At 40.4% G+C, this 21,945-nt stretch overlaps 2 protein-coding genes across 11 annotated transcripts in view; one reads left to right on the forward strand and one right to left on the reverse strand.

Moving 5' to 3' along the window:
* Nucleotides 1–4,145: 4,145 nt before the first annotated feature.
* On the reverse strand, nt 4,146–19,608 carry DYNLT2 (dynein light chain Tctex-type 2). Of its 2 annotated transcripts, XM_053590377.1 has the most exons (4): nt 19,304–19,608; nt 11,556–11,762; nt 6,356–6,514; nt 4,146–4,278 (listed from the first exon to the last, which is right to left on the reverse strand). In XM_053590377.1, the coding sequence occupies exons 1-4, from the start codon at nt 19,544–19,546 to the stop codon at nt 4,168–4,170; spliced, it is 720 nt and encodes a 239-aa protein (XP_053446352.1). In that variant the 5' UTR covers nt 19,547–19,608; the 3' UTR covers nt 4,146–4,167. The 2 variants fall into 2 exon arrangements, with proteins under 2 accessions (XP_053446352.1, XP_053446351.1); XM_053590376.1 differs by lacking the exon at nt 6,356–6,514.
* The window catches only part of ERMARD (ER membrane associated RNA degradation), a 30,381-nt gene continuing 27,958 nt past the window's right edge, over nt 19,523–21,945 (forward strand). For 8 of the 9 annotated variants that reach the window (XM_053590364.1, XM_053590362.1, XM_053590363.1 and 5 more), the window contains exon 1: nt 19,523–19,614. In XM_053590364.1, coding sequence (XP_053446339.1) covers nt 19,609–19,614 — 6 coding nt within the window. In that variant the 5' untranslated portion in view covers nt 19,523–19,608. Of the gene's footprint in view, nt 19,615–19,773; nt 19,795–21,945 lie in introns of those variants that run through there. The other variant, XM_053590361.1, reaches the window with a different exon arrangement.

Raw genomic sequence — 21,945 nt, forward strand, 5'->3', positions numbered from 1 at the left:
TGTTAGCCATGCTGATTGGTATTTTAAAAAAATGTATCGTAGGGGTGGTGCCCGTGGCTCAAAGGAGTAGGGCACCAGCCCCATATGCCGGAGGTGGTGGGTTCAAACCCAGCCCCGGCCAAAAACTGCAAAAAAAAAAAAAAAATATAGTCTTAAATCAAAAGTTGGAGAAAATCTCTATCTCTACATAACTGGCTTTCTGTTTCTAGCATAATTTAAACAAAAGATGCTGAAGCAACCTTGTTTTTTCTACATACTGTCCAATTTCTCTAGTGCCACAGCCTCCTATTTTTGCTTTCCTGTTCTTTTCAAATTTCCTGATCACATCTAATTTCATTTCTAGCATTACTCTGTATTTGCTGTATTTTCATTCTTGCTAGCCAGTTCCCTCTTTTGATGATCTCTGTGAAACAAGTGAGTTTATCACCAAGAAGCAAGGAGACACACAACTGAACACTTTGCTGTCTGCGTATAACCTGAAAACCTGAATAGCAGGTACCCAAAGATGGCTCTGGAAAAAGGGCTGTGATGCCTTCGGTGGGCTGAGTGTGTTTCCCTCCATAATTCATTGTTGAAACCCTAATCGCCAATGTGATGGTACTTGGAAGGACAGCCTTGGGAAGTAATTAAGTCCAGATCAGGTCATGAAGGTGGAGCCCTGTGACCAGGATTAACATCCTTGTGACCAGGATTAACATCCTTCTACAGAGAGGAAGAGACACAGTCTTCCCCCACTCATATGTAAGGACATAACTGGAAGAGAGCCCTTACCAAGGTCCCCGTTGTGCTGGCACTTGGTCTCAACCTTCCAGCCTCCAGAACCTTCACAAATGTTTGTTGTGTAAGCCACCCAGTCTGCAGCATTTCATTCTAACAGACCAAGCTAAGATAATGCCTGTCTACTATTTACCTTGTGATTTGTGGGTTGAAGGGCCAGATCTGAAGCTTGTTCTTTATGCAACTACTCACAGTTAATAAACCATCAAAACTGACGTTTGAAGCACATTGTTGGGGAATTGATGTCACTGACATTGTGCGCACCAGCCCCATGCACAGGGAAGACTGCCTTGTTGGGTGGATCATGGAGGTCACAAGGAATGATGGCAGGAGTTGAGCAGGGATGAATATTGTCATCCAGTAGCTCAAGTCTTCAGGACATAGAAAGAAATAAGCCAGGAACAGCAGGCAACAAACAGAGGTGAAGGATTTTATATCCAGGCAGCCTAAACTTCCAGGAGGCAGAATTCTTTTAAGGTAGAAGGGGTTGCCTACCCTGTCTCCTGGCTCGGAGGCTTTCCTTGAAAAGACTGCAGTGGGACTCATCCTCAGAGAAAAGTCAGATCAGCTGTTAAAAGGAAAGAACTCAAGACACACATGGAGCAAAGGCTGGGAAGCCAGAGGAGTTAGATAACCACGTAAGCGGGGTTCCATAGACAACAGAAGAGCTTGGGGAAGCAAGAAGTCAGGGTAGTGGACAGCCAGATTTCTGGTGGTGACAGAAGTTGATGTGTATGTGACATCTGATGGGAGTGACCTTCATAGGTCCTTAAGGCCGGTGGGCGATTGGTCCAGTTATAGTCCTGTTAGCATGATGGTCTGCTGGCTGCCAGTGATGGCACCACCCTGTAGCCTCATAAGCCTCTGCATGGTTTGTTGGGGGAAGAGGTGGGAAACGGTCTGTATGGAGGGGCAGTGGTAAAGGGCACAGAGGCACAGCAGCAACAGCAGTGGGGCTGGCAGGGAGCAGTGCTGCTTCAGAATCCACCGACCCTCAGAAAACAGCACAGTGTTAATCATGGAGAATCCAGAACCCTAGGAGGAGGCCGAAGAGTTTGCATTTAGTCCAAAGGCAGTCAAGGGCACTGAGGGGATTTAAGGCAGGGAGTGGCATAATCAGAGTTGGGCTTCCAATATGATGACACCATCAGTTTTCTATGTGACGTGGGGAGGAGATATGAGGAAGAGAAAGTAGATCCATCGATTCTTCTTCCTGGTCCATCCTTAGAAGCACCGACTCTAACTAGGAGAGATTTAGTTGCTTAATACCAGTCCCCCAATACCACAGAGGTGTAGTGAAGGCAAGGGGGCTTTGACTATTTTGTTCATCAAGTATACATCCCACACAGTGCCTGGAACCTGGGAGATGTTTGCTATTGTTGAAGCAACAATTAACAAATGCATAAATGAAAGAAAAGGGATGCCGAAATAAATGTGAGCAAAGTGAGTGCCCAGTCCAGAAGACTGGCAAGAGTAGAAGCAAGGAAGTGAGTTTGAGCCACTGCCAAAAATTAAAATAGAATTTAACAACTAAGCATACGGGAGTTGAGGACGAGAGAAAGAACAGAGTTAAAGGTAATTTGGAGATATGAGGCCTAATAGAAAAGAGGTAACATCTTGGTTATTCAGTGTGCTTTGTGCATAAGGGCTGGGTTATATATTATCTCATTCAATTCACATACTAACCTTATGCAATAGATTTTAGTCTATCTATGAGGCAATCGACACAAATAGAAGACAATATATTTTGCAACTAGTTTGCCCTGACCAGTTCATGAGGAAGGCACATTGTCCATGCACTGATGGCAGTTGGCTCTGTTCAGGTAGGTATTGTAGCTCAGCTCAACTCTCATCAGTGGAAATAGTGACACCAACTCATTATAAAACGTAAGTGAGGGCGGCGCCTGTGGCTCAGCAGGTAGGGCGCCGGCCCCATATGCCGAGGGTGGCGGGTTCAAACCCAGCCCCGGCCAAACTGCAACAACAACAAAAAAATAGCTGGGCATTGTGGCGGGCGCTTGTAGTCCCAGCTACTTGGGAGGCTGAGTCAAGAGAATTGCCTAAGCCCAAGGATTTGGAGGTTGCTGTGAGCTGTGTGATGCCACGGCACTCTACCGAGGGCGATAGGTGAGACTCTGTCTCTACAAAAAAAAAAAAAAAAAAAAGTAAGTGAAAAGAAAATCCTCCTCTACCATTTGTATCTTCTTTTTATAGAAAATCAACTAGCGGGGCCAGGAGCAGTGGCTCTAGCCTGTGATTCTAGCACTCCAGGAGGCTGACTCAGGTGGATAGCCTGAGCAAGAGGGAGACCCTGTCTCTAAAAATAGCTGGGCATTGTAGTGGCGCCTATAGTCCCAGCTCCTTGGGAGGCCAAGGCAAGAGGATTGCTTGAGCCCAAGAATTTGAGGTTGCTCTGAGCTATGACGCCATGGCACTCTACCAAGGGTGACAAGGCAAGACTCTGTCTCAAAAAATTTTTAAAAATCAACTAATGGGTACTTTTGCTGATCAGCAAGTTTGACGTGGTCTTTCCCATTCTGGTTGTGGCTCTGAAAATCACACTGATAACTGGGGACACCCCTGCTTGCCTCCCCCAGCTCTACCTCCTGCTTTCTTGATAGGAAAGTCCTAATTTATACATTGTGCCCACACTTTCCACCTCTTCATGTGTTTTAGGGAAGGTGAGCTTTAGCCCAAAGCCAGAGGGATGAGTTAGGAGTGGCCGAATGTAACAAAACCCCATGGAGTCAAATGTCTGTGGAGATCTGTGGGGAGTAGGGAAGCACCTAGAGAAATAAAATTCCTCTATTTTAAAAAATATATTGAGTTTCTCAGTTCTTGCATCTAAAAAGAGCTGATTAACAAACTTACAAATAGAGCACACATTTGTAAACATTTTGATTGGAAATGGAGGATGTTAGGCAAGTATTTTGTTAACATCTTTTTCCCAAAGTTGGTATTTCCTTTCAAAAGAATGAATACAAAGTATTACAATCTAGCCAAAATCCATCTACCCTTAGAAGTTTCCAAAATCTATCTTAATATCTACACAATTTGATATTTTACAAGATTACATCTTAATCTCCTGTAGCAAATTCTAATTTTCTTAAATCTAAAAAGGATAATAAATATTTTCTCCATATTATAATCCACTCTTAAGAATTCACATATACATACTGATACACACATCTTTTTTACTACTTTGGGGGAAAAGAATGTTAATAAATAAGCTAATAAGGATAAATGCAAAAAATCTAGCTTTTACTTTGTTGTTAAAAGAATACAATTAAAAGGCCTCGGTTAGAGATAAGAATATGTTTTACACATTTCACATATATTTGAAAAGTTGGGAAGTAAACACTCTTTTGAGTCTTGAGTATATGTAGCAAGCTATTCATAGTAAAGACCAAACACCAAGGCCAAGGCCACATAGGACTCAGTTTCGTGTTTAGCTGCGACCCAGCTGTCCCATGCAACATCCCAGATCCATCTGCTGGCAATCTGTGAGAAAGATTTTTAAAAGACCAACTTCAGATTTAACACAGTAGTACGTAATTTTCTAATCTACACTAGTTTGATTTTTAATTTATATTTAAGAAGCAATTTATCAAATTTTTCCTTCTGTGAAAAGATTTGGGAGCATGCTAGCTGGGCTTGCCCTCTTGTCTGCTGGAGGCTGATAGCTCTCTGACACAGAGGACCCTCCCTCACCACGAATTTCAGGGTAAGAACAGGTGGTCCTCCTAGCTCTGCAAACACTGCCACTCTGCTGTGCAGTCCATGGAAAGGAAGTCTTCCTGCTGGTGAAAGATTTACAACTAAAATTTGCTAAGAGCTTGTCTTGAAGTGAAGAAATGGTTGATTAGAAAAGCAGATGGTTGTAGAAAATCCTTCTTTTCTCCACTTACAAACCATACATGATCTGACTACAGCCCAATTCTCTGTGGTGGATCTAAAATAGCCACAAATTCTTTATGGCTTCTCCTATCAAAGGGTTATCTGACTTCCCCCCCTCTTGAATGTGGGCTGGCCTTGTGACTTGCTTTGACCACTATGACACTGTGCAACTTCCAAACAAGGACTTCAGAGGTCTTTCAGCTTCTGCTCTCCCCCTCCTAGAACGTGCTGTCAAGTCCCCCATGTCAGAAAGTCCACTCAACTGGAGGACAATGGCATGAGTAGGAGAACCCAGGTGCCCCTGACAATGGCCAGACCAACCATCAGACACGTGAGAGAAGCCACCCTGGCCCTCCAGGTCCAGCTGTGTCACCAGAGAGGCATCCGTAAGACCAACAGAGAAAGCAAGCAGCCGACCCAAGCCAAGCTGAGCCACAGAATTGGGGTGGTTTGCAATGCAGTAACATTAGCTGACCACCCCACCACCTGATTCATAGTGCCACTCTCCACCAGCTAAAGACAGTCCAGCTACACTGTTTACCAAGCACAGTAAGTTCATCCCCAATTACAATCTTTGTACTAGAAGCTTTCTGTGCTGAAAACATTCTCCCTCATCCTTTGTTCCTTTCCTGCCATCAGGTCTTCCCTTCTGCAGATAACCCCAAGTAGCTGCTCTGTCACTCTGCCGTATCTCTGTAGGGCACTCATCACCCATCTGGACTCTCCCTGTAATGCATATATATTGTATGTGGTGGGCATCTTCACAGGAGGTGGCTGCCTCTGCGTGTTGCCTGTGGCTTTGCCAGCGCCCTCTGCCCCAGCTCTCTGCATGTCTGCCATGTCCTTCTCTCCTCGGTGAAGCCTCTACAGATGGATCTAGACAGAGTTCCTACCTTTCTCTCTACCATATACACCAACTCCCCGGACATGCCCAAGGCCTAGTGATATTATCTATTTATTTATAAATAATGTTAATAATAACCTTACTATTTATTTAGAGTGCTGTGCTATTGACTATATTAAGTATTTTAATATAATTTCATTTAATCCTCATGACAGCTCTAAAAGCTCAGTTTTATCATCACCATTTTATAGATGAAAAAACTATGCCAAGGCCACAGCCCGAGTGTTGTGGCCACAATTCACACTAATGTGATCTGACTCCAAACCCAGGCTGTTTACATCATCCACATCAGTTAATTTCCTTAAATTCTAAACTGTGCTGCTTTATTTCCTTAACGACAGTAAAACCCCTTGAGAATCATGGTCCATGTCTCATCATTCTTTATATTTTCCTCAGTACCCGACACCTTTTAGTACCCAGAAATTTACTGGTTAATTAACTTAAACATTAGACTATAAAAACTGGTATGATCAAGGAGCAGAATAACCATGCCATAAATTAAGAGCAAATTGCTATTTTTAGGTTAGAGCTTTTCAAGTAATTTTAAATTTATTTTTAATTAAAATTATGTATTATACATACTATAATCTGTCATTATAATGCATATTCTGTTTAAAGTTTATTTATAATTAAAACAAATGATATTTAATAAAATGATCCTTTTATTCATTCAAGAGGTACCTGAGGCTCCCTGGAATGCCCTGTACTCATCACAGTAAACATCAGATCACTGGGGAGGACTGCTAGACCCTGACCCTGCATCAATGGGGTACTTACATTTATTGCTTGACCAGTCTTTTGAATAAATAATACTTTTATAATGTACTTATAACGGTGGTACCCGAATTCTTTGACTGCTGACAATATGCGATCTGCCAACTCAAGGGACAAGTGAGAGAAGACCTTGTCATCATACTTGACGTCTTTAAGACTTTCCTTTAAAAAAATTTAAGAAAAGTATTTTTATTTTCAAAGGAAATACTCTCTATATAAAAATCCAAGTAGAAAACATGTCTAAATGATACATTTTTTAAAAATACACATATTTTGGGCGGTGCCTGTGGCTCAAAGGGGTAGGGCGCCAGCCCCATATGCTGGAGGTGGTGGGTTCAAACCCAGCCCGGGCAAAAAAAAAAAAAAACCCCACATATTTCTACTAAATAATATTAAATAAATGTTATGCTTACCAACTTATTTCAATAACAATTTTAAAGAAACAATTATTTTGGTTTTTAAAAATGTTTGATTATTCTTCATCATCAAGTGGTAAGTCATACTTTACTAAACTACTTTGCCGAACAGTTGTTAATATTAGGGAGACACCAGGGAAATTTTAAAGGAAGGCTTATGGAAATTCTTAGGTAAAACCCCTTTTAAACTTTAGACATATGTCAAAATTCAGAATTGGGTTTCCTAAAGTGAGGGCCACCTCTTGGGCCCAAGCCTGTCACTGGGCTTGCACAAAAGCCCTTCTTCCCAACCCTCCCCTATGGCTTCTCACTCCACTGTTTCCTTTGGCCTTTAAGAAAATGAAAATGAAATCAAAGATTTCTAATCATATTTATTAGTAAATTAAATGAATGCATCACTTGGAGGCAATAGAGGTGCCTCACAGGTCGTAAAGCATTACTCTTCCAAAGCTTGACTGGAACTGGACCACCTGGTGACACACCACACAGGCCTTTGACAGACTGGTGTGGTGTGGGTGCCCTGGACACAGTATGACACAGAGCTCTTGGCTCTATGACAACAAGTAGACCCAGGAAAGTAATTTCACAAGAATGTAAAGCCAAAGAAACTGTATCTCTTTTTATCTTCTAGAATGCTTCCACCTAGAAGCACTGGTTGTGGCTGTGGCTCTGACACTTGGCAGCACCTGTGCTCTCATCGGAATGTGACTCAGGCTCAAGCTCAGTCTTTGAGAACAAACTCAATCTACTCCTTGTCTGTCCAGGAACCACTCTGGCTCTGTGTGCTGATTTATAACCCTGACCCACAGAGCCCCATGGTAGTTTCCCTCAATCAGTTCTGTCATAAAAAATGGTATCTTTTACCTTATCTACAATCAGCAAAATTTGTATTTGACAACTGTTTGCTCCCTAGTGTTTTAAAAGACAAATGGGACCTCTTTGGTTGGCACTTACTGCCGCCACTTAATTTATTCATGTTAGTTTTCTGACAGCTTTAAGTGCAAGAATTGAAAATTAAGTCCTAAGTACATAATTTTAAGAACTCTAAGGACTGACTAGAGAATAAACCCAAGGGATGATTGAAGCTACTTCCCCAAACTTCCTTTGGTCAGTACTCCACACCATATAGGCACCAATACTTCAATACTCTCCCGCTTTCCCATTCATAACCAAAATCTCTCTTGAGGCTAAGGGCTCTTGGCCATATCCTACTGCATTTACCTGGATTCTTGAGTTTAGGTATGAGTTTTCCCAGAGAGCCCCATGTAAAGCCTTGATAGTTTGCAATTTAAAATGAAAATGTTACGAAGGATACTTGCCATGTTCTCCAAGTCAGAAGGGTCATCTTCCTCTGCCCACCCCTTCTTCCTGCTCAGCCCACATGCACCGGGCTCTTCTGCTTGCCTAAGAGAACACAGGCTTTATCTACCTAAGTCTCCCTTTCTAACAATGAACAGTTGCAACAGCAAGATACTCAAAAGCCCCATTAATGTATAGGATTTTAATGTCTCAAACTATATCCACTGTCCCTAAACCCAAGGGAAAATCCCTAGCCATTCACTGACATACCTAATAAGGTGCTCCCCGTTATACTCAATGTTAAGTTTATCAATTATCATACATTAAATGTAATCTGAAATCCTACTGTATTCAACAAATTTGAATTCAGCCTATGAGGTAGGGTCAAGTGAGAGAAACACCAAAACAGATACTCTTACATCATAAATGCTTGCTATTAGTGTTTAGATCAGAGATGCAGGTAATAATTGTAATAAATACTTTTTTGTATTACACTGAGTTGAATTTCTTTATTTTCTGAAGCCATGAGCCATAATGCGTTTGCAAAATATCATCTGACATTATTTGGTCATTGTAGAAATGTGTCTGTGTCTATAGTAGTAGGTGGTGGTTTGAAGGTGGTGTAGAGGTCAAAATATGCCACCCAAAGCATGCTGCTTTGGCAGATTCATTATTTTGAGTTAAAGACCCTTGAAAAACACAGCAAATGCAAAAAGTATGCTCTGACCTTCCTTTTTCTTCCTAAAAAGAAGCGATAAAACTCCCACACAAAATGTGCCCTCCCTGTACCAGGAGGTAAAATGACATTCTAGTGACCCGAGTGGAGACACAAATCTGTACAAACAAACCTTATTAACCTAACCCTTATCTTCCTAGTCACTTTCCCACAATCTCTGCCCTGGTCCAAACCCACTGTCTTGTCATGTTTTCACCTTCACTACTCTGTCAAACTAAGGTCTCATTGCTTCTTTGTGCTTTCATTTTCTTGTGAAGGATTCCACAGACACGTACAAATTACTAAATAAAGCTTGTGTGGTTTTCTTCTGTTAAACTGCTTTATGTCAATTTAATTTGGTCAAGCAGGCAAGAAATTTTACCTTCCATCAAAATATTCTTCTAAATACTCTGTTGTTCCTATATCTTAGCTTTCTAATAAAAAGACTTCAAGTGTCCATAATTTAACAATACAAGAGAATATGTTTAAGCAATCAGATGAAATCAACATTTTTAAACTATTTTTAGAATAGAAATTGCTATGCATTTTACTTTCCCCAATTTTTATGAAAATATACAAAAATACATAAAATCAGAAATAATAGTACAATGAACAACACACGGATAAGAATGTTTTGCCTAATTTATTTTTACTTAGCACACATTATTGGTTGTACCATCTGAGAAAAGGTTGTATCATGGACAGTTTCCATCAGCATGCCTTCCTAATAAGGGCGATTTCTTACAAAAATCACACCAAGAAAATTAACAGTTAAATTCATAATATCTAGTATTGTTCACACTCATATTCAAAATTTCCCAATTGTCCCAAGAATAAGTTTTAATTGTTTCTTTACTTAAACCAAGATGTAAGTTCATGTTAATACTTTGGTAGATACTTTTGCAGGTAGTTTCATTTGCCTGTTAAATTTTCATAAGCTACCTTAATTCACATATTTGACAAATAGATCCTTAGAAAAGTTTCCATTATCCTCAATAGTATAATCGAAGAATATTTTGCGATTAGTGATGAATAGAAATGAAAAATTCTGGACAAAGATAATTTAAAATTTAAACACAAGCAGTGTCCACCCAGCGAATGAGGCTGGCATTTAGTCCTCACCCCTCACCCCTCACACCTCCCTGCTGCTGCTCAGTGCCCCACCTGGCTCCTTCCTGGGAGAGGTGGGAAAATTTAGGAACTTTTATTAAGTCTGCCAATCCAGAATGACAGGGAAAGAAAAGTCTTTGGAGAACAGGAGGCAGAAGAGTCAATACTAGGGATACTTGCCAGGCAGGGTTGAAACTACCTCCTCAGGGAGCCCACAGCCCCACATTTCTTTCCTTTATTAGACTGCTGCTCACTTGTCACACAATCTTACCTTATACCAATAAGAATATAATTCGTATTAATAAAAGTTCTCATTTAAAGGATGACCTTTGATATGATTAAAAGGACATTAGCCATTTACACAATATAGTATGCTTTCTTCCCAACAGCTAGCACACACCAGTTGTTATTGAAGGAACACATCTTGTAAAGTGTGTGGGGAGGATGTCGGTCATTTTAAAACAATAAACAGGTCTTTAATGGGATTAAGCTGGGTAGAGTCTCACAAAGAGAACTTGGTCATCAGGAAACTCCTGGGGCCTGGGGTCCAAAAGTAGGGAACAAAGGTGAAAAGGGTATACACAAAAATGGGTCCTCCAAACAAATTTTATATTGTGGTCCTTTATTAGAAAAGGTGGTGAGGGTAAGTCTTTCCACCTGAAAAATTTAGCCTTCAAATAACAAAAACAGTAGTATTAGTATTAGTTTCATTGTTTTAGTTATGTAAAAGTGAAGAAGCTTAAAACTAGGCTGGCCTGAAAACATACGTCTGAGTTTCAAATAACAGTTTTAAATGGACTTTAGGTTTCAAAGTTGGAAACCACCTGTTTTTAAGATTTTTTAAAAATCAGATACAGTAAAAATAGGGTATAAAATTGTATTCAGAAACAAATTTCTCACACATATGTACATATTCAATATGGTTTTTAAATTTATTTCTCCAAACATGAGATCTGAGGGATAACTTTCAGATAATTAAGTGTTGAGTAACATAACAAAGTAAAATTCCCTTTAATCTAGCTTATAGCATCACTGGGAAGATCATTGAGTAGGACTAAAATTTACTTCGATATTTTCAAAGATAAATCTATAAAAAAAATCAGGGTAATTATACTGCCATCATTCTTAATAATCAATAAAATAATGGTGAAATTTTATGTGTCAACCTGACTGGGCTCAGGGATGCCCAGATTAGCCAGTAAATCATTTCTAGGCATGCCTGTGAGGGGTTTCTGGAAGACTCTTTTAACACTCGAATCAACAGACTAAGGACTACCCTCACCAGTGGACATGGGCATTATCCAATCCACCAAGGATCTGAAGCAAACTCAAAGGTAGGAGAAAGGAGAATGTACTCTCTGCTTGAACTAAGACATCTTCTCCTGCCCTTGGACGTCAGCACTTAGGTTCTTGGGCCTTTAGACTAAGATTGGGACTTAACACCATCAGCTCCCTTGCTTCTCAGACCTTTGGACTACGACTGGGTTACACCACTGGCTTCCTGGTTCTACGCCTTGCAGAAGGAACATTGTAGATCTCCAGGCCTCCAAATTGGATGAACCAATTCCTGTGATAAACCTTCTCATATATATAATCTCCTATAAGTTTTGTTTTGCTAGAGAACCCTAATAAATACTTCTATTGTATGTATCTATCCACCTACCGTCAATATCTGCTGGACCTTAACTTCTACTGAATGAGCTTGGAATTTCTTCAATGGCTCCATTCTATATGAATTAGCAAACTTTAACTTTGCCAGGGCACTCTTCCATTCTTTACCTATATCAGCAATTGAGTCATCAAATGGAGGCTCCACATACTGAACGTCATGGATAGAATCTCTTAGTCTCTCTCTCAAAATCTGTGCATACTGGGTGGGGGAGGGGTGGTTGAGGGAGGAAAAAAAGAAAAGAAAGAGTGCAAAACATGTTACTTTTTAAATTATAAAATGAAATTTCTGATTAAAGAACCCTGGTACAGTGGGGCAGGGAGGACATACACCTTGGTGATATGTTGTAACAGATTTTTGTAATGTGGTCACTGAATCCTGGATTCACTCCTGGCTATCAACTTTGTTAAAAGAAGGGGAAAAAAATATCCTTTTTTCTAGACACAGAAATATACACAGGATATATGCACATATTTAGAATATCCATAGAAGATCCAGAACTAAAAACAGGAGCAGCCTGCAGAGATGGCAACTGAACGGCTAGAGAACAGGGATGTAAGGAAAACCTTTTCTGCTCTTTTTATAAAAATATTAACCTTCATTGTCTTAAAAGTGTTTTCTGTGTTACTTTTATTTACCTTTAAATAAATAATTATTAGGTAATAAATTCCTGAGTAGAAATGATTATCAGTCCATGCTTTTGACTTCTAACATGCACTAAAAAAAATATTTAGTGCCTAACACATCTTAAAGTGATGAACTTCACTTTAATAGCATCCAGGAATTTTCTTTTCCTTGTCTAATTGCTTGGCTGGAACAATTCTGTGTTGAATAAAAGTGACACAAAAAGACATCCTTGCTTCATTCCTAACATTAGGGGAAAAGCTTTCAGTCTTTCACCATTGAATACGAGATTTGCTGTGGGTTTTTATATATGGCCTTTATTATGTTGAAGTAATTTCTTTCTATTACTCATTTGTTGCTTGTTTACGTGAGTGTGGAATTTAGTCAATGCTTTTTCATCAACTGAGATGATCATGTGCTTTATTTCTCCAGTCTGTTAATATGGTGTATTACAATTTTCTTATGTTGACCCATTTTTACAATTCAGGAATAGATTTCACTTGGTCATGGTGAATAATCATTTTAATATAATGCTGAATTTGGTTTGCTAGCATTTTGTTGAGGATTTTTGCTTCAATATTAACAAGAAATATTGGTCTTTAGTTTGCTTTTCTTGAAGTGTCTTTGCCTGGCTTTGCTACAGAGGTAATTCTGACACCCTAGAATTGACTTAATTCCCTCTAAAAAAGCAGAGGGAATACTGTTCCGAGTTTGTAGAGCAGTGGTTCTCAACCTTCCTAATGCTGTGACTCTTTAATACAGTTCCTCATGTTGTGGTGACCCCCAACCACAAAATTATTTTCATTGCTACTTCATAACTGTAATTTTGCTCCTGTTATGAATCATAATGTAAACATCTGATATGCGGGATGTATTTAGGCGACCCCTGTGAAAGGGTCATTTGACCCCTCAAAGGGGTCGTGACCCACAGGTTGAGAACCGTTGCTGTAGAAAATTGGTATTTCTTCCCTAAATGTTTAGAATTCATCAATGAATCCATTTGTGTCTGACAGTTTCTTTTTTAGAGAGTTAGTCAGGGTCAGGCAGTTTCTTTTTTAGAGGGTTAATTATTGATTCACTAACAAAATAGGTATAGGCGTACTGAGATTCTATGAGTTGCAGCAGACTGTCTTTCTTCTTGTGGGAGTTACAGCAGACTGTGTCTTCCAAGGAATTGGTCCATCCATCTCTATTATCAAATTTGTGGGCATAGAGTTTATAATATTCCCTTATTACACTTTTGATGCCCAGGGGATTTCTAGTGATGTTCTCTTACATTTCTTATACTAGTAATTTGTGTTATACTTTTTTTCTTAGCCTGGCTAGAGGTTCATTGATTTTTTTTTTTTTTTTTTTTAGCAGTTTTTGGCCGGGGCTGGGTTTGAACCTGCCACCTTCGACATATGGGGCCGGCCCCCTACTCCTTTGAGCCATATGCCCGTCTAAGGCTCATTGATCTTTTTAAAGAAACAGCTTTTGGTTTGTTGATTTCCTTCTTCAATTTCATTGATTTCTGCTAAAAGTTTTATTGTTTCTTTTCTTCTGCTTACTTTGGATTTGATTTTTCTAATTACTTAAGATAAAAACTTAATAGTTTATTTTAGGTCTTTCTTCTTTTCTCCATGCATTATATATCCATGCATTCAAGGCTATAAATTTTCCTCTAGGCCATTTTTGCTGCATTCTGTAAATTTTGATTTTTTTTTCATTTAGTTCAAAATTTAAAGAAAATTTCTCTTGAGATTTCTTCTTTTCTTAGTGTTCTTGATCTCTAGCATTTCTTTCTGGTTCTTTTTTAGGATTTCCATTTCTTTCCTTTTATTGCTCATGTTTCTACATGCTATTTTATCAACTAGAGCCCTTAACATATTAATCATAAGTTATTTTAACTTACTTAGTGCCAACATCTCTGCTATGTCTGATTCTGATGTTTGCTCTGCCTCTTGTAATAAATCCTACAATTTTTTTCCTGATAGCCAGACATGACTCACTAGGTTAAAAAAAGAAACAACCACTAGACATCTAGTAACGTAGCAATAATGTATGGGAGGAGAGGAAGCATTTTATAGTTCTATAATTAGGACTTGTTTTTTTAGCAAGCATGTGCTTCTTCACTGTGAATCTCACAAATATTTCTCAGGATTTTCTTTTTCTCTCCCCACTTAAGTGGGACAGGATGACGAGGGCTGGAGTTGGGTGTTTTCCTTACCCCACGTCAATGAGCTTCTGCAAAACCCCAGCAGTTTTGACTCTGGTTAACTAGTTCTCCAAAGGGCAGATCTTGTTAACAACAAAGTACTCCGGGATATTTCAAAGTGGTCTCATTGCACCTGTAGCCATATTAGTTTTTCTCTGAGATTTATTATGGTATCCTGGTTTAATTCCTAGAGGTGAAACTCAAGAATATGGGGCCACCCTGTGACGTAATCCTGAAGTTTTTAACTTGTGAACTGTCCACTCCTATAGCCTTCAGCAAACTATCAATTACATTTGAGGCTTTCCAACCTTTGACACTGGTTCCTGTGATTTCTGCTCTAGTATGTTGTGATTCTCTGTATCCACCTATCACTCAAATTTTGGGGGCACCAAGTTTTCCATTACCTCACTTCTGTTATGAATCTAATAGTTATTTTTCAGTTCGTTCAGCTTGTTACTTGTTAGGACAGAACTGTGACTTGTCGGGACACACACAAACTGGAAGCCTTATATTTGTTTTTGAAAGATATTTTAGCTTGGTATAGAATTCTGGGTTCATAGCCATTTGCTTTAAGTACTTAAAGATGATGTCTCAGTGTTTTCTCACTTGCATTGCTTTTGACATCTTCTGTCATTTTACCTTTGTTTCTTTGTACATGTTTTTTTTTTCCTACTTGTCTTTAAATTTTTTAAATCTTGTTTCAAGCAAATTTGTCTTGGCATAATTTTCATACTTTCTGTGCTTGTAGTTTACTGAGCTTCTTGGATTTGTGGGTTTATAGTTTTCACCAAATTTTGAAATTTCTTGTCCATTATTTCTTCAAATATTTTCTCTGTCCTTTCTCACCTCCTCCTTTGGAAACTCAAATTATAATAACATTGGATTGCTTGAAGCTCTCCCATAGCTCTGCTACCTTCTATTTTCTCAGGCTCCCCCATCCCAATTTCCACATCTCAAATTCACTAGTCCTTTCTTCTGCAGTTTTGAATTTGCTGGTAATTCCATTCACTGTATTTTCATCTCTGACATTATGCTTTTCAACTGTGGAAGTATGATTTGGATTTAACACTATGAATCTTTCTCTACATACTGAAATATATGGAATGTAATTATAATAACTACTTCATATTACAGAATGACTAGTTTGATGGAAATTAATATAACATAACTAATGTATTTTTATACCAATATTATCATGTCATTTTGGAACCTGTTTTCATTGTTTCTTTTTATTTTGTATTTTCTTTTTTTTTTTTTTTTTTGGCTGGGGCCGGGTTTGAACCCACCACCTCCGGTATATGGGGCCGGTGTCACTGAGCCACAGGCACTGCCCGTATTTTATTTTCTTGCTTCTTTGTGGGTCTGCTAATATTTCACTGGAGATTAGATATTGTGAATTTTACCTTCCCATATGCTGGGAATTTTTGTATTCCTAAAAACATTCTTGAGCTTTCTTCTAGGCTACAACAATTCGCAAACAGTTTAATCCTCTTGGGTTTTGCATTTCAGCTTTGATAGACCAGACCAGAAAACATTTTAAGTCTGAGATATTTATTTCCCCCACACTATTGAGGCAACACACTTTTTAGCACTCGGACCAAAGACAGTCCTATGGTTTTCATGGTTTTCCACTTTTAGTTGCTTGAACATAAAACTATTTCATGTGAGTCCAAGGACTTTTTTTTTCCTTTCAGGTGGCTCTTTCTCCACCTCCAGTGGTGTCCTCACCAGATGCGCTAATACACCAAGCTGAAGACTCAAGGGCAACTCTGCCGATTTCGGCAGCTATCTGTGCAGCCCTGTCCTTTCCAACATTGTCCCTGAAGTCTCATGCCTTCTTGACCTTTCCAGACTCCCTAATTCAACTGAGGAAGACCTCTCCTTGCATTTTGGCCTGGACAATCTCACCAAGCAGTTAAATTGGGGGCAACACTGGCGTTCATCTTACCCACTTCTCTCAGATGTTACTATCCTGCGTTGCTTGATACTCACAAGAGAAACAATTGCTCCATAAATTTTTATGTTACTTTAAGTAATTTGGGGTAGAAGTTACTGCATGCTGACTGTTAAGTCCTTCATCCAAATCTGTTTTGATCATCTGTTAAGACTTCTGCACCTTTTAATCGTAGAAGAAGCGTTATTAACTGCCTAAGCTTCCTAAATAACAAATCATTTTGGTCTTTTTTGTTAGAAGAACGCTTCACTAAGGTAGTGACTGCCATCTTCTCTTCCACAACATAATCAAGGGACATGTCTACAGACTATCATTAACGGTGACCCTCAAGAGCAGCCGTTCTCAAGGGACGTGAATGTGTGGCCTCAAAACAATCATTAAGGAGTCTAATATGCTGAGAACTCACATCTCTACCATTTCTTCTTTATGTATAATAGTCACCATTTGATTTAATATACTCATTAATACTTTATTCCTTTTAAGAATCTTGTAACTAAAAAAAATAGAAACAAGCTTTAAATACAGTAGAATCTCTGTAAGTTGACCATCCAAGGGACTACAACAGACTGGTCAACTACAGAGGTGGTCAACATAAAAAATTAGGCCTACTGTACAGATACATATGTGGGAGCTATGAAAACTTAACATACTGATGTGGCATTTCCTTACACTAAGCTTACCTACCATCCCCAAAGGAAACTGAGCTTGGTCATAAGATACCCTTACTTTTATTTCTAAATGCTATCTGCCAGTGTTTAAGATTGCAAATGTATGTACACAAGTGAAACTAATCAAAGTTTTCAATTTTGGGTAACCTGCTTGCGGTTTGTGATCTTCAGTTGCAAGCAACATGAACTGATTCTTCTTAAGAAAAATGTAATTTATTGGGATGGTATGGAGTAGTTCACAGAATGGAAGAGAAGGCTAAAGAATCAGATTCAGAAAGTCACATGGAACATTTCAGCTTACCATCTTCACACTGAATAACCCCCAACCATTTTATTTACATCACTCCAGAGTTCATCCCATTAGCCTACTGAGTCTCCTCCTCACTACAAAGTTGAGGAAAATGGCTGACAATCCCACCAAAACTCTATCTAATCAGGAATGAGTTACTTCTCTAACATTAACCTGAGGTGCTACCACTAGGAGAAAAAAATTGGATGCAGGACAGATAAAAATCAAGAGATTTTCATACTGATTAAACTGTGTCCTAATTTTTCCCATGCTCAGAAATAGGGAAATTATCAGCTATCTGAAAGTGAGAAATGACTCAGTGTCTTAAGATACATTTAGAGAGTGCTTGTGGAATCTTCTCAATTTCTTCCCAGTTATTGGTCTATTAATCTAATGGTTATATTCAGTCTAGAAAAAGTAGATTTTAAAGATAGCTGTATCACATCCACATCAAATCAGCAACAGCTGATTTGGCCCATGTCCCTGTCTTCAAACTGCGGCCCACGGGCCACATGAGGCAGTGTGATTGTATTTGTTCCCGTTTTGTTTTTTTACTTCAAAATAAGATATGTGCAGTGTGCACAGAAATTTGTTCATAGTTTTAACTATAGTCTGGCCCTCCAACGGTCTGAGGGACAGTGAATTGGCCCCCTGTTTAAAAAGTTTGAGGACGCCTGCTAGATTTTAGCCTATATACCAAGTACACCTATGTGTCTCATTTTGAGTTTAGGCTAATTCAATTTTCAAAACCACTTCAGAATTTCATAGGCTTTAAGTTTATAAAGGTCACCCTAGTCTGCCTCAAAATACACACGTTTCTTTACTGCTGGTGATCTGTTACTCAAGACTTACTGCCAGGCACTACAGGACTGTTCTGGAGGTGAAGTCTGAAGTCCAGCAGAATTAGGTTTCTAGCCTTGCTCTGCTCTTTCTTAGCTATGTAAACTTGGTCTGTTTACCTTCCTTTAGTTCTTTTCTCCATAAAACGTAGATACCAAAGAGATCATTAGAACCTGAAATGTTGCCATTACTTTTTTTTTGTTTTAGAATTCTGTTATTTGGGAGCAATCTTGAAATGTTTAGGGTCTTCAAAAATTGCTCTGCCCATCTACGAATATGATGAAGTAGGTACGGAAAGAAATCACTGTAGACAAATGTAATGCGCCCCAGGACACCGCTTCTAGTCTCACTTCTATCATCATACAGTTTTGCATCTTTGGTCAAATTATTTTTCAAGTTTCAATAGAAGATGGAGTCTTCGTTTTCAAGACTAATGATTTTCAAAATATAATCATACAGAAAAGCTGGTGTTAAAAACTGAATAATGACTTTTCCCATTACTATCAAATTAATGGACAGAATATTTTCAATTTAACTTTTTCTCTCTTATTACTAGACTGCTGTTATCTTTTTAAAAAAACTCAAAACATCGGGCGGCGCCTGTGGCTCAGCGAGCAGGGCGCCGGCCCCATATACCGAGGGTGGCGGGTTCAAACCCGGCCTGGCCAAACTGCAAAAAAATAGCCGGGCGTTGTGGCGGGCGCCTGTAGTCCCAGCTACTCGGGAGGCTGAGGCAGGAGAATCGCCTAAGCCCGGGAGTTGGAGGTTGCTGTGAGCTGTGTGACGCCACGGCACTCTACCGAGGGCGATAAAGTGAAACTCTGTCTCTACAAAAAAAAAAAAAAAAAAAACAAAAAAACATCTCATTCTCCTGCTCAGTTTTTTTTTTTTTTTTTTTTTTTTACAGCAGGGTGTACACACGCTTATTTATGGTTGGCAAAGCTGCCTCTGTATGCGTGACGACTCTAAACACACTAAAATTATGTGTTCCTGTAAAAAGCAACAACACGCATAGCTCTCCCGGGAAATCCACAAGTCCGAGAAGTGAAGTGGACCCGACCACGGCCCTTCGGCCGGCCAGGGCGGGACTCCCGCTCCGGGCCGAGACGCCGCCCCCACCCGCCCGAGGACGGGGACAGAGGGAGGAGCGGGAGGCAGCCCCGCACTCACTGCCTCCTTCTCAAACATGCTAGGCCTCCTCTCCTTCTTGGGCGTCGGAGGCCCCTGCTGAGGCGTCGGCGTCTGGGACGGCTTTCCGCCTCGGGTTCGCTTCTCCATCTCGTCCTCGGTCTTGGACCACACAGCCCCGCTACCTCCCTCAGCCCCTAAACGCCTACGCCACTTCCCGCGAGAGCGAAAGTCTCGCGCTTGCGCTGCGTGCGACCGGAAGTGCCTGTAGGATCCTCTCTGCATGCCGGAAGGGGGCGAGGGAGCGCCTGCGTCATTCCCGCGCGCCGCGGCGCAGGCCGTAAGTTATGGAGGTAGGAATCTTAGTCCGTGTGCCCGGCGGGGCGGCGCGGGGCGGGCGTGTAGCCCGCGTCCAGCTCTCCCCTGGCCGTGGCCGGCTGCCTTGGCGTGGCGGAAAGCTGGGGGTCCGGGGGACGGACCTATTCCTGCAGAGTTGCCTCACAATAAGGATTTTAGTCGTGTTCCTCCCTCAGGTTGTTAAATATCGGCCATCTGTAATAATGACGATAGCTACTGTTTTTGAATACTGTGTGCTCATTTCCGCAATGCTATGGCACCATCTTGCAGTAGAAACTCTCAAAGCAAGAGGTGGTAAAGTTAAGTCTGGCTGCAAAGCGTAAGCCGGTTTGCCTGCCGATCTGGGCGGGGCGGTGATGACCATTTGCGGGCACCCCTGCGCGCACACCCGGACTGGCCGGTTTCTGGATTCTACTAGAAGGACCAGCATGTTTGTAACGGTGACACACAGGATAATGTTATAAGTGCCATGACTCACAGTTGAAGTATTGCTAATCTATTACAGACTTGAGGCTGGATTTTGTTTCTCCACAGTGGGGTATTTTCTCATCCAGGAGTATATGGGCTTACTTCTAGAGTTGTGTTTATGTAGATAGAATATCGTCACTGGCCAAAGCTTAAGGTGTGAAGGGGCAGTGTATTTCAGCTTAGGGTAGGAAGAGCTAAACATTCACTCAACTTAGTCGGTTACCATGTGCCAAGGTTGTGTACGGTCTCCGTGCTCTAGCACCTTAGAAAGTTGATTGAGGTTGAGGCGCAACTATACTGGTAGGGCATCTACAGTCAAAGGAGAAGACCTTACAGTCTGTTGCCGTATCTAGGGCCAGCTATAGGGGTAGCATAGATAGGCTTCAATACTGCCTGTCACCTGTCATCCCAGAATGACAGGTCATTGCTTTAGAACTTGAATACCTTTTAAAAATGCATTAAGTCAGTTTTGATGTGAAGATAACCCTTGACACTATTTCTGTATCAAACGAGAAAAACCGCACTAGTTTTTGAATGGAAAAGGGTAAAGAGAGATCTCTATAGGTATCATAGAAGTGACAGCTGTGGGAAGCAGTTGCAACCCCCAAAGCTTGAGGGAACTAAGGGAAGTGGTTGAAATTAAAAGACATAGGAACTTAGAGGTGAGTTCCTACATAGCTGAAACTCGGGACTCTGGGGGAGGAAATGGTGCTGCTCCTTTAAATTTTGGAAAATCTGCAGACTGGATTTAGCTATTGCTGCAGGAGGTGCTGGGTGATGCTGAAAGGAGTAGCAGGCGGACAGGGGGCGCCCCAGGACACAGCCACAAACAAGTGGAAGCAAGTCCCTTCTCTGAGGCTGTCTTGCAACCTCCCCCGTGCTCTGCCTGGCTGAGCTTAATGTGGTCTGCAGAGTCCCAGTCCCAGCATCACAGTTTCGTAGAACATGCGAGAAATAGAATGCCTTAACTGTCTATTAGGACCTGCTGGGGTTATTTGAAAACCAGGGCTGGGAGAGAGAGTGTAAAGTGAAGCTTCTAGGGGACAGGAAAAGTGAACAGTAACAGGAAGATACTGAGCAGCGTTGGGTAAGTCAAACTGGTCAGCTTCAAAATCAGGAAGCTTAGAGTAAGTTATCACTGTTATAACACAATCACCTTGGATGCATCAAAATAAAGAGCCCCTATTTATCACTGTTAAAACAGTGATAGACCCAAGATGTGACTTCTTTGCAGGTTTATATAGTGCTTTTAGTGTAATGTAGGTAATTATGAGGATTTTTATCTTACTGAATCCTCCAAGGAAAAACAGTATGATTTTCTGCTTTTCACACTTGTAGGGGAGGCCAAAATTTACTTCTGCACATCTAAGTTATTAGTTGGGATGGGCCCCTTTTAACAAAGGACAGAACAAAAAGACAAAAACAACTTTATCAGTGCAACTTTATTAGTACATTTCAAGAGGGTAAACCACAATGAAAAGTAACTTGTAGTTCTGTAGCTTAAAACTTCACTGATATAAACTCTTCCACTAATCTTCCTGTGTGTTTCTGCAAATATTGAAATAAAATATTGCAGAAACGACAGAGTACAGAAAAGCAGTTTTAGTCTGGGATGGCAAGGCAGGGAAGGGTGGCTTATGGGTAAAACAAGTGATGGAAAGTTTGTTTATAGTTTTCTCTGGTGCCCTTTCTTGGCTTGTAAGAGTCCAAAGTTGTTTCCAGTAAAGGAGAATTTATTAATATATCCTGTCTTTAAACAGAAAAGAGCTTTTCCTTCATCCTCTGCCTCTTCATTGTCTTCAGTTCAAGGGGGTGTATTTTTGGGGTGACATTATAGTTTTATTCAACATGGTGCAGGG

This window comes from Nycticebus coucang, chromosome 5 (genome assembly GCF_027406575.1).
Source record: "Nycticebus coucang isolate mNycCou1 chromosome 5, mNycCou1.pri, whole genome shotgun sequence".
Taxonomy (NCBI): Eukaryota; Metazoa; Chordata; class Mammalia; order Primates; family Lorisidae; genus Nycticebus; species Nycticebus coucang.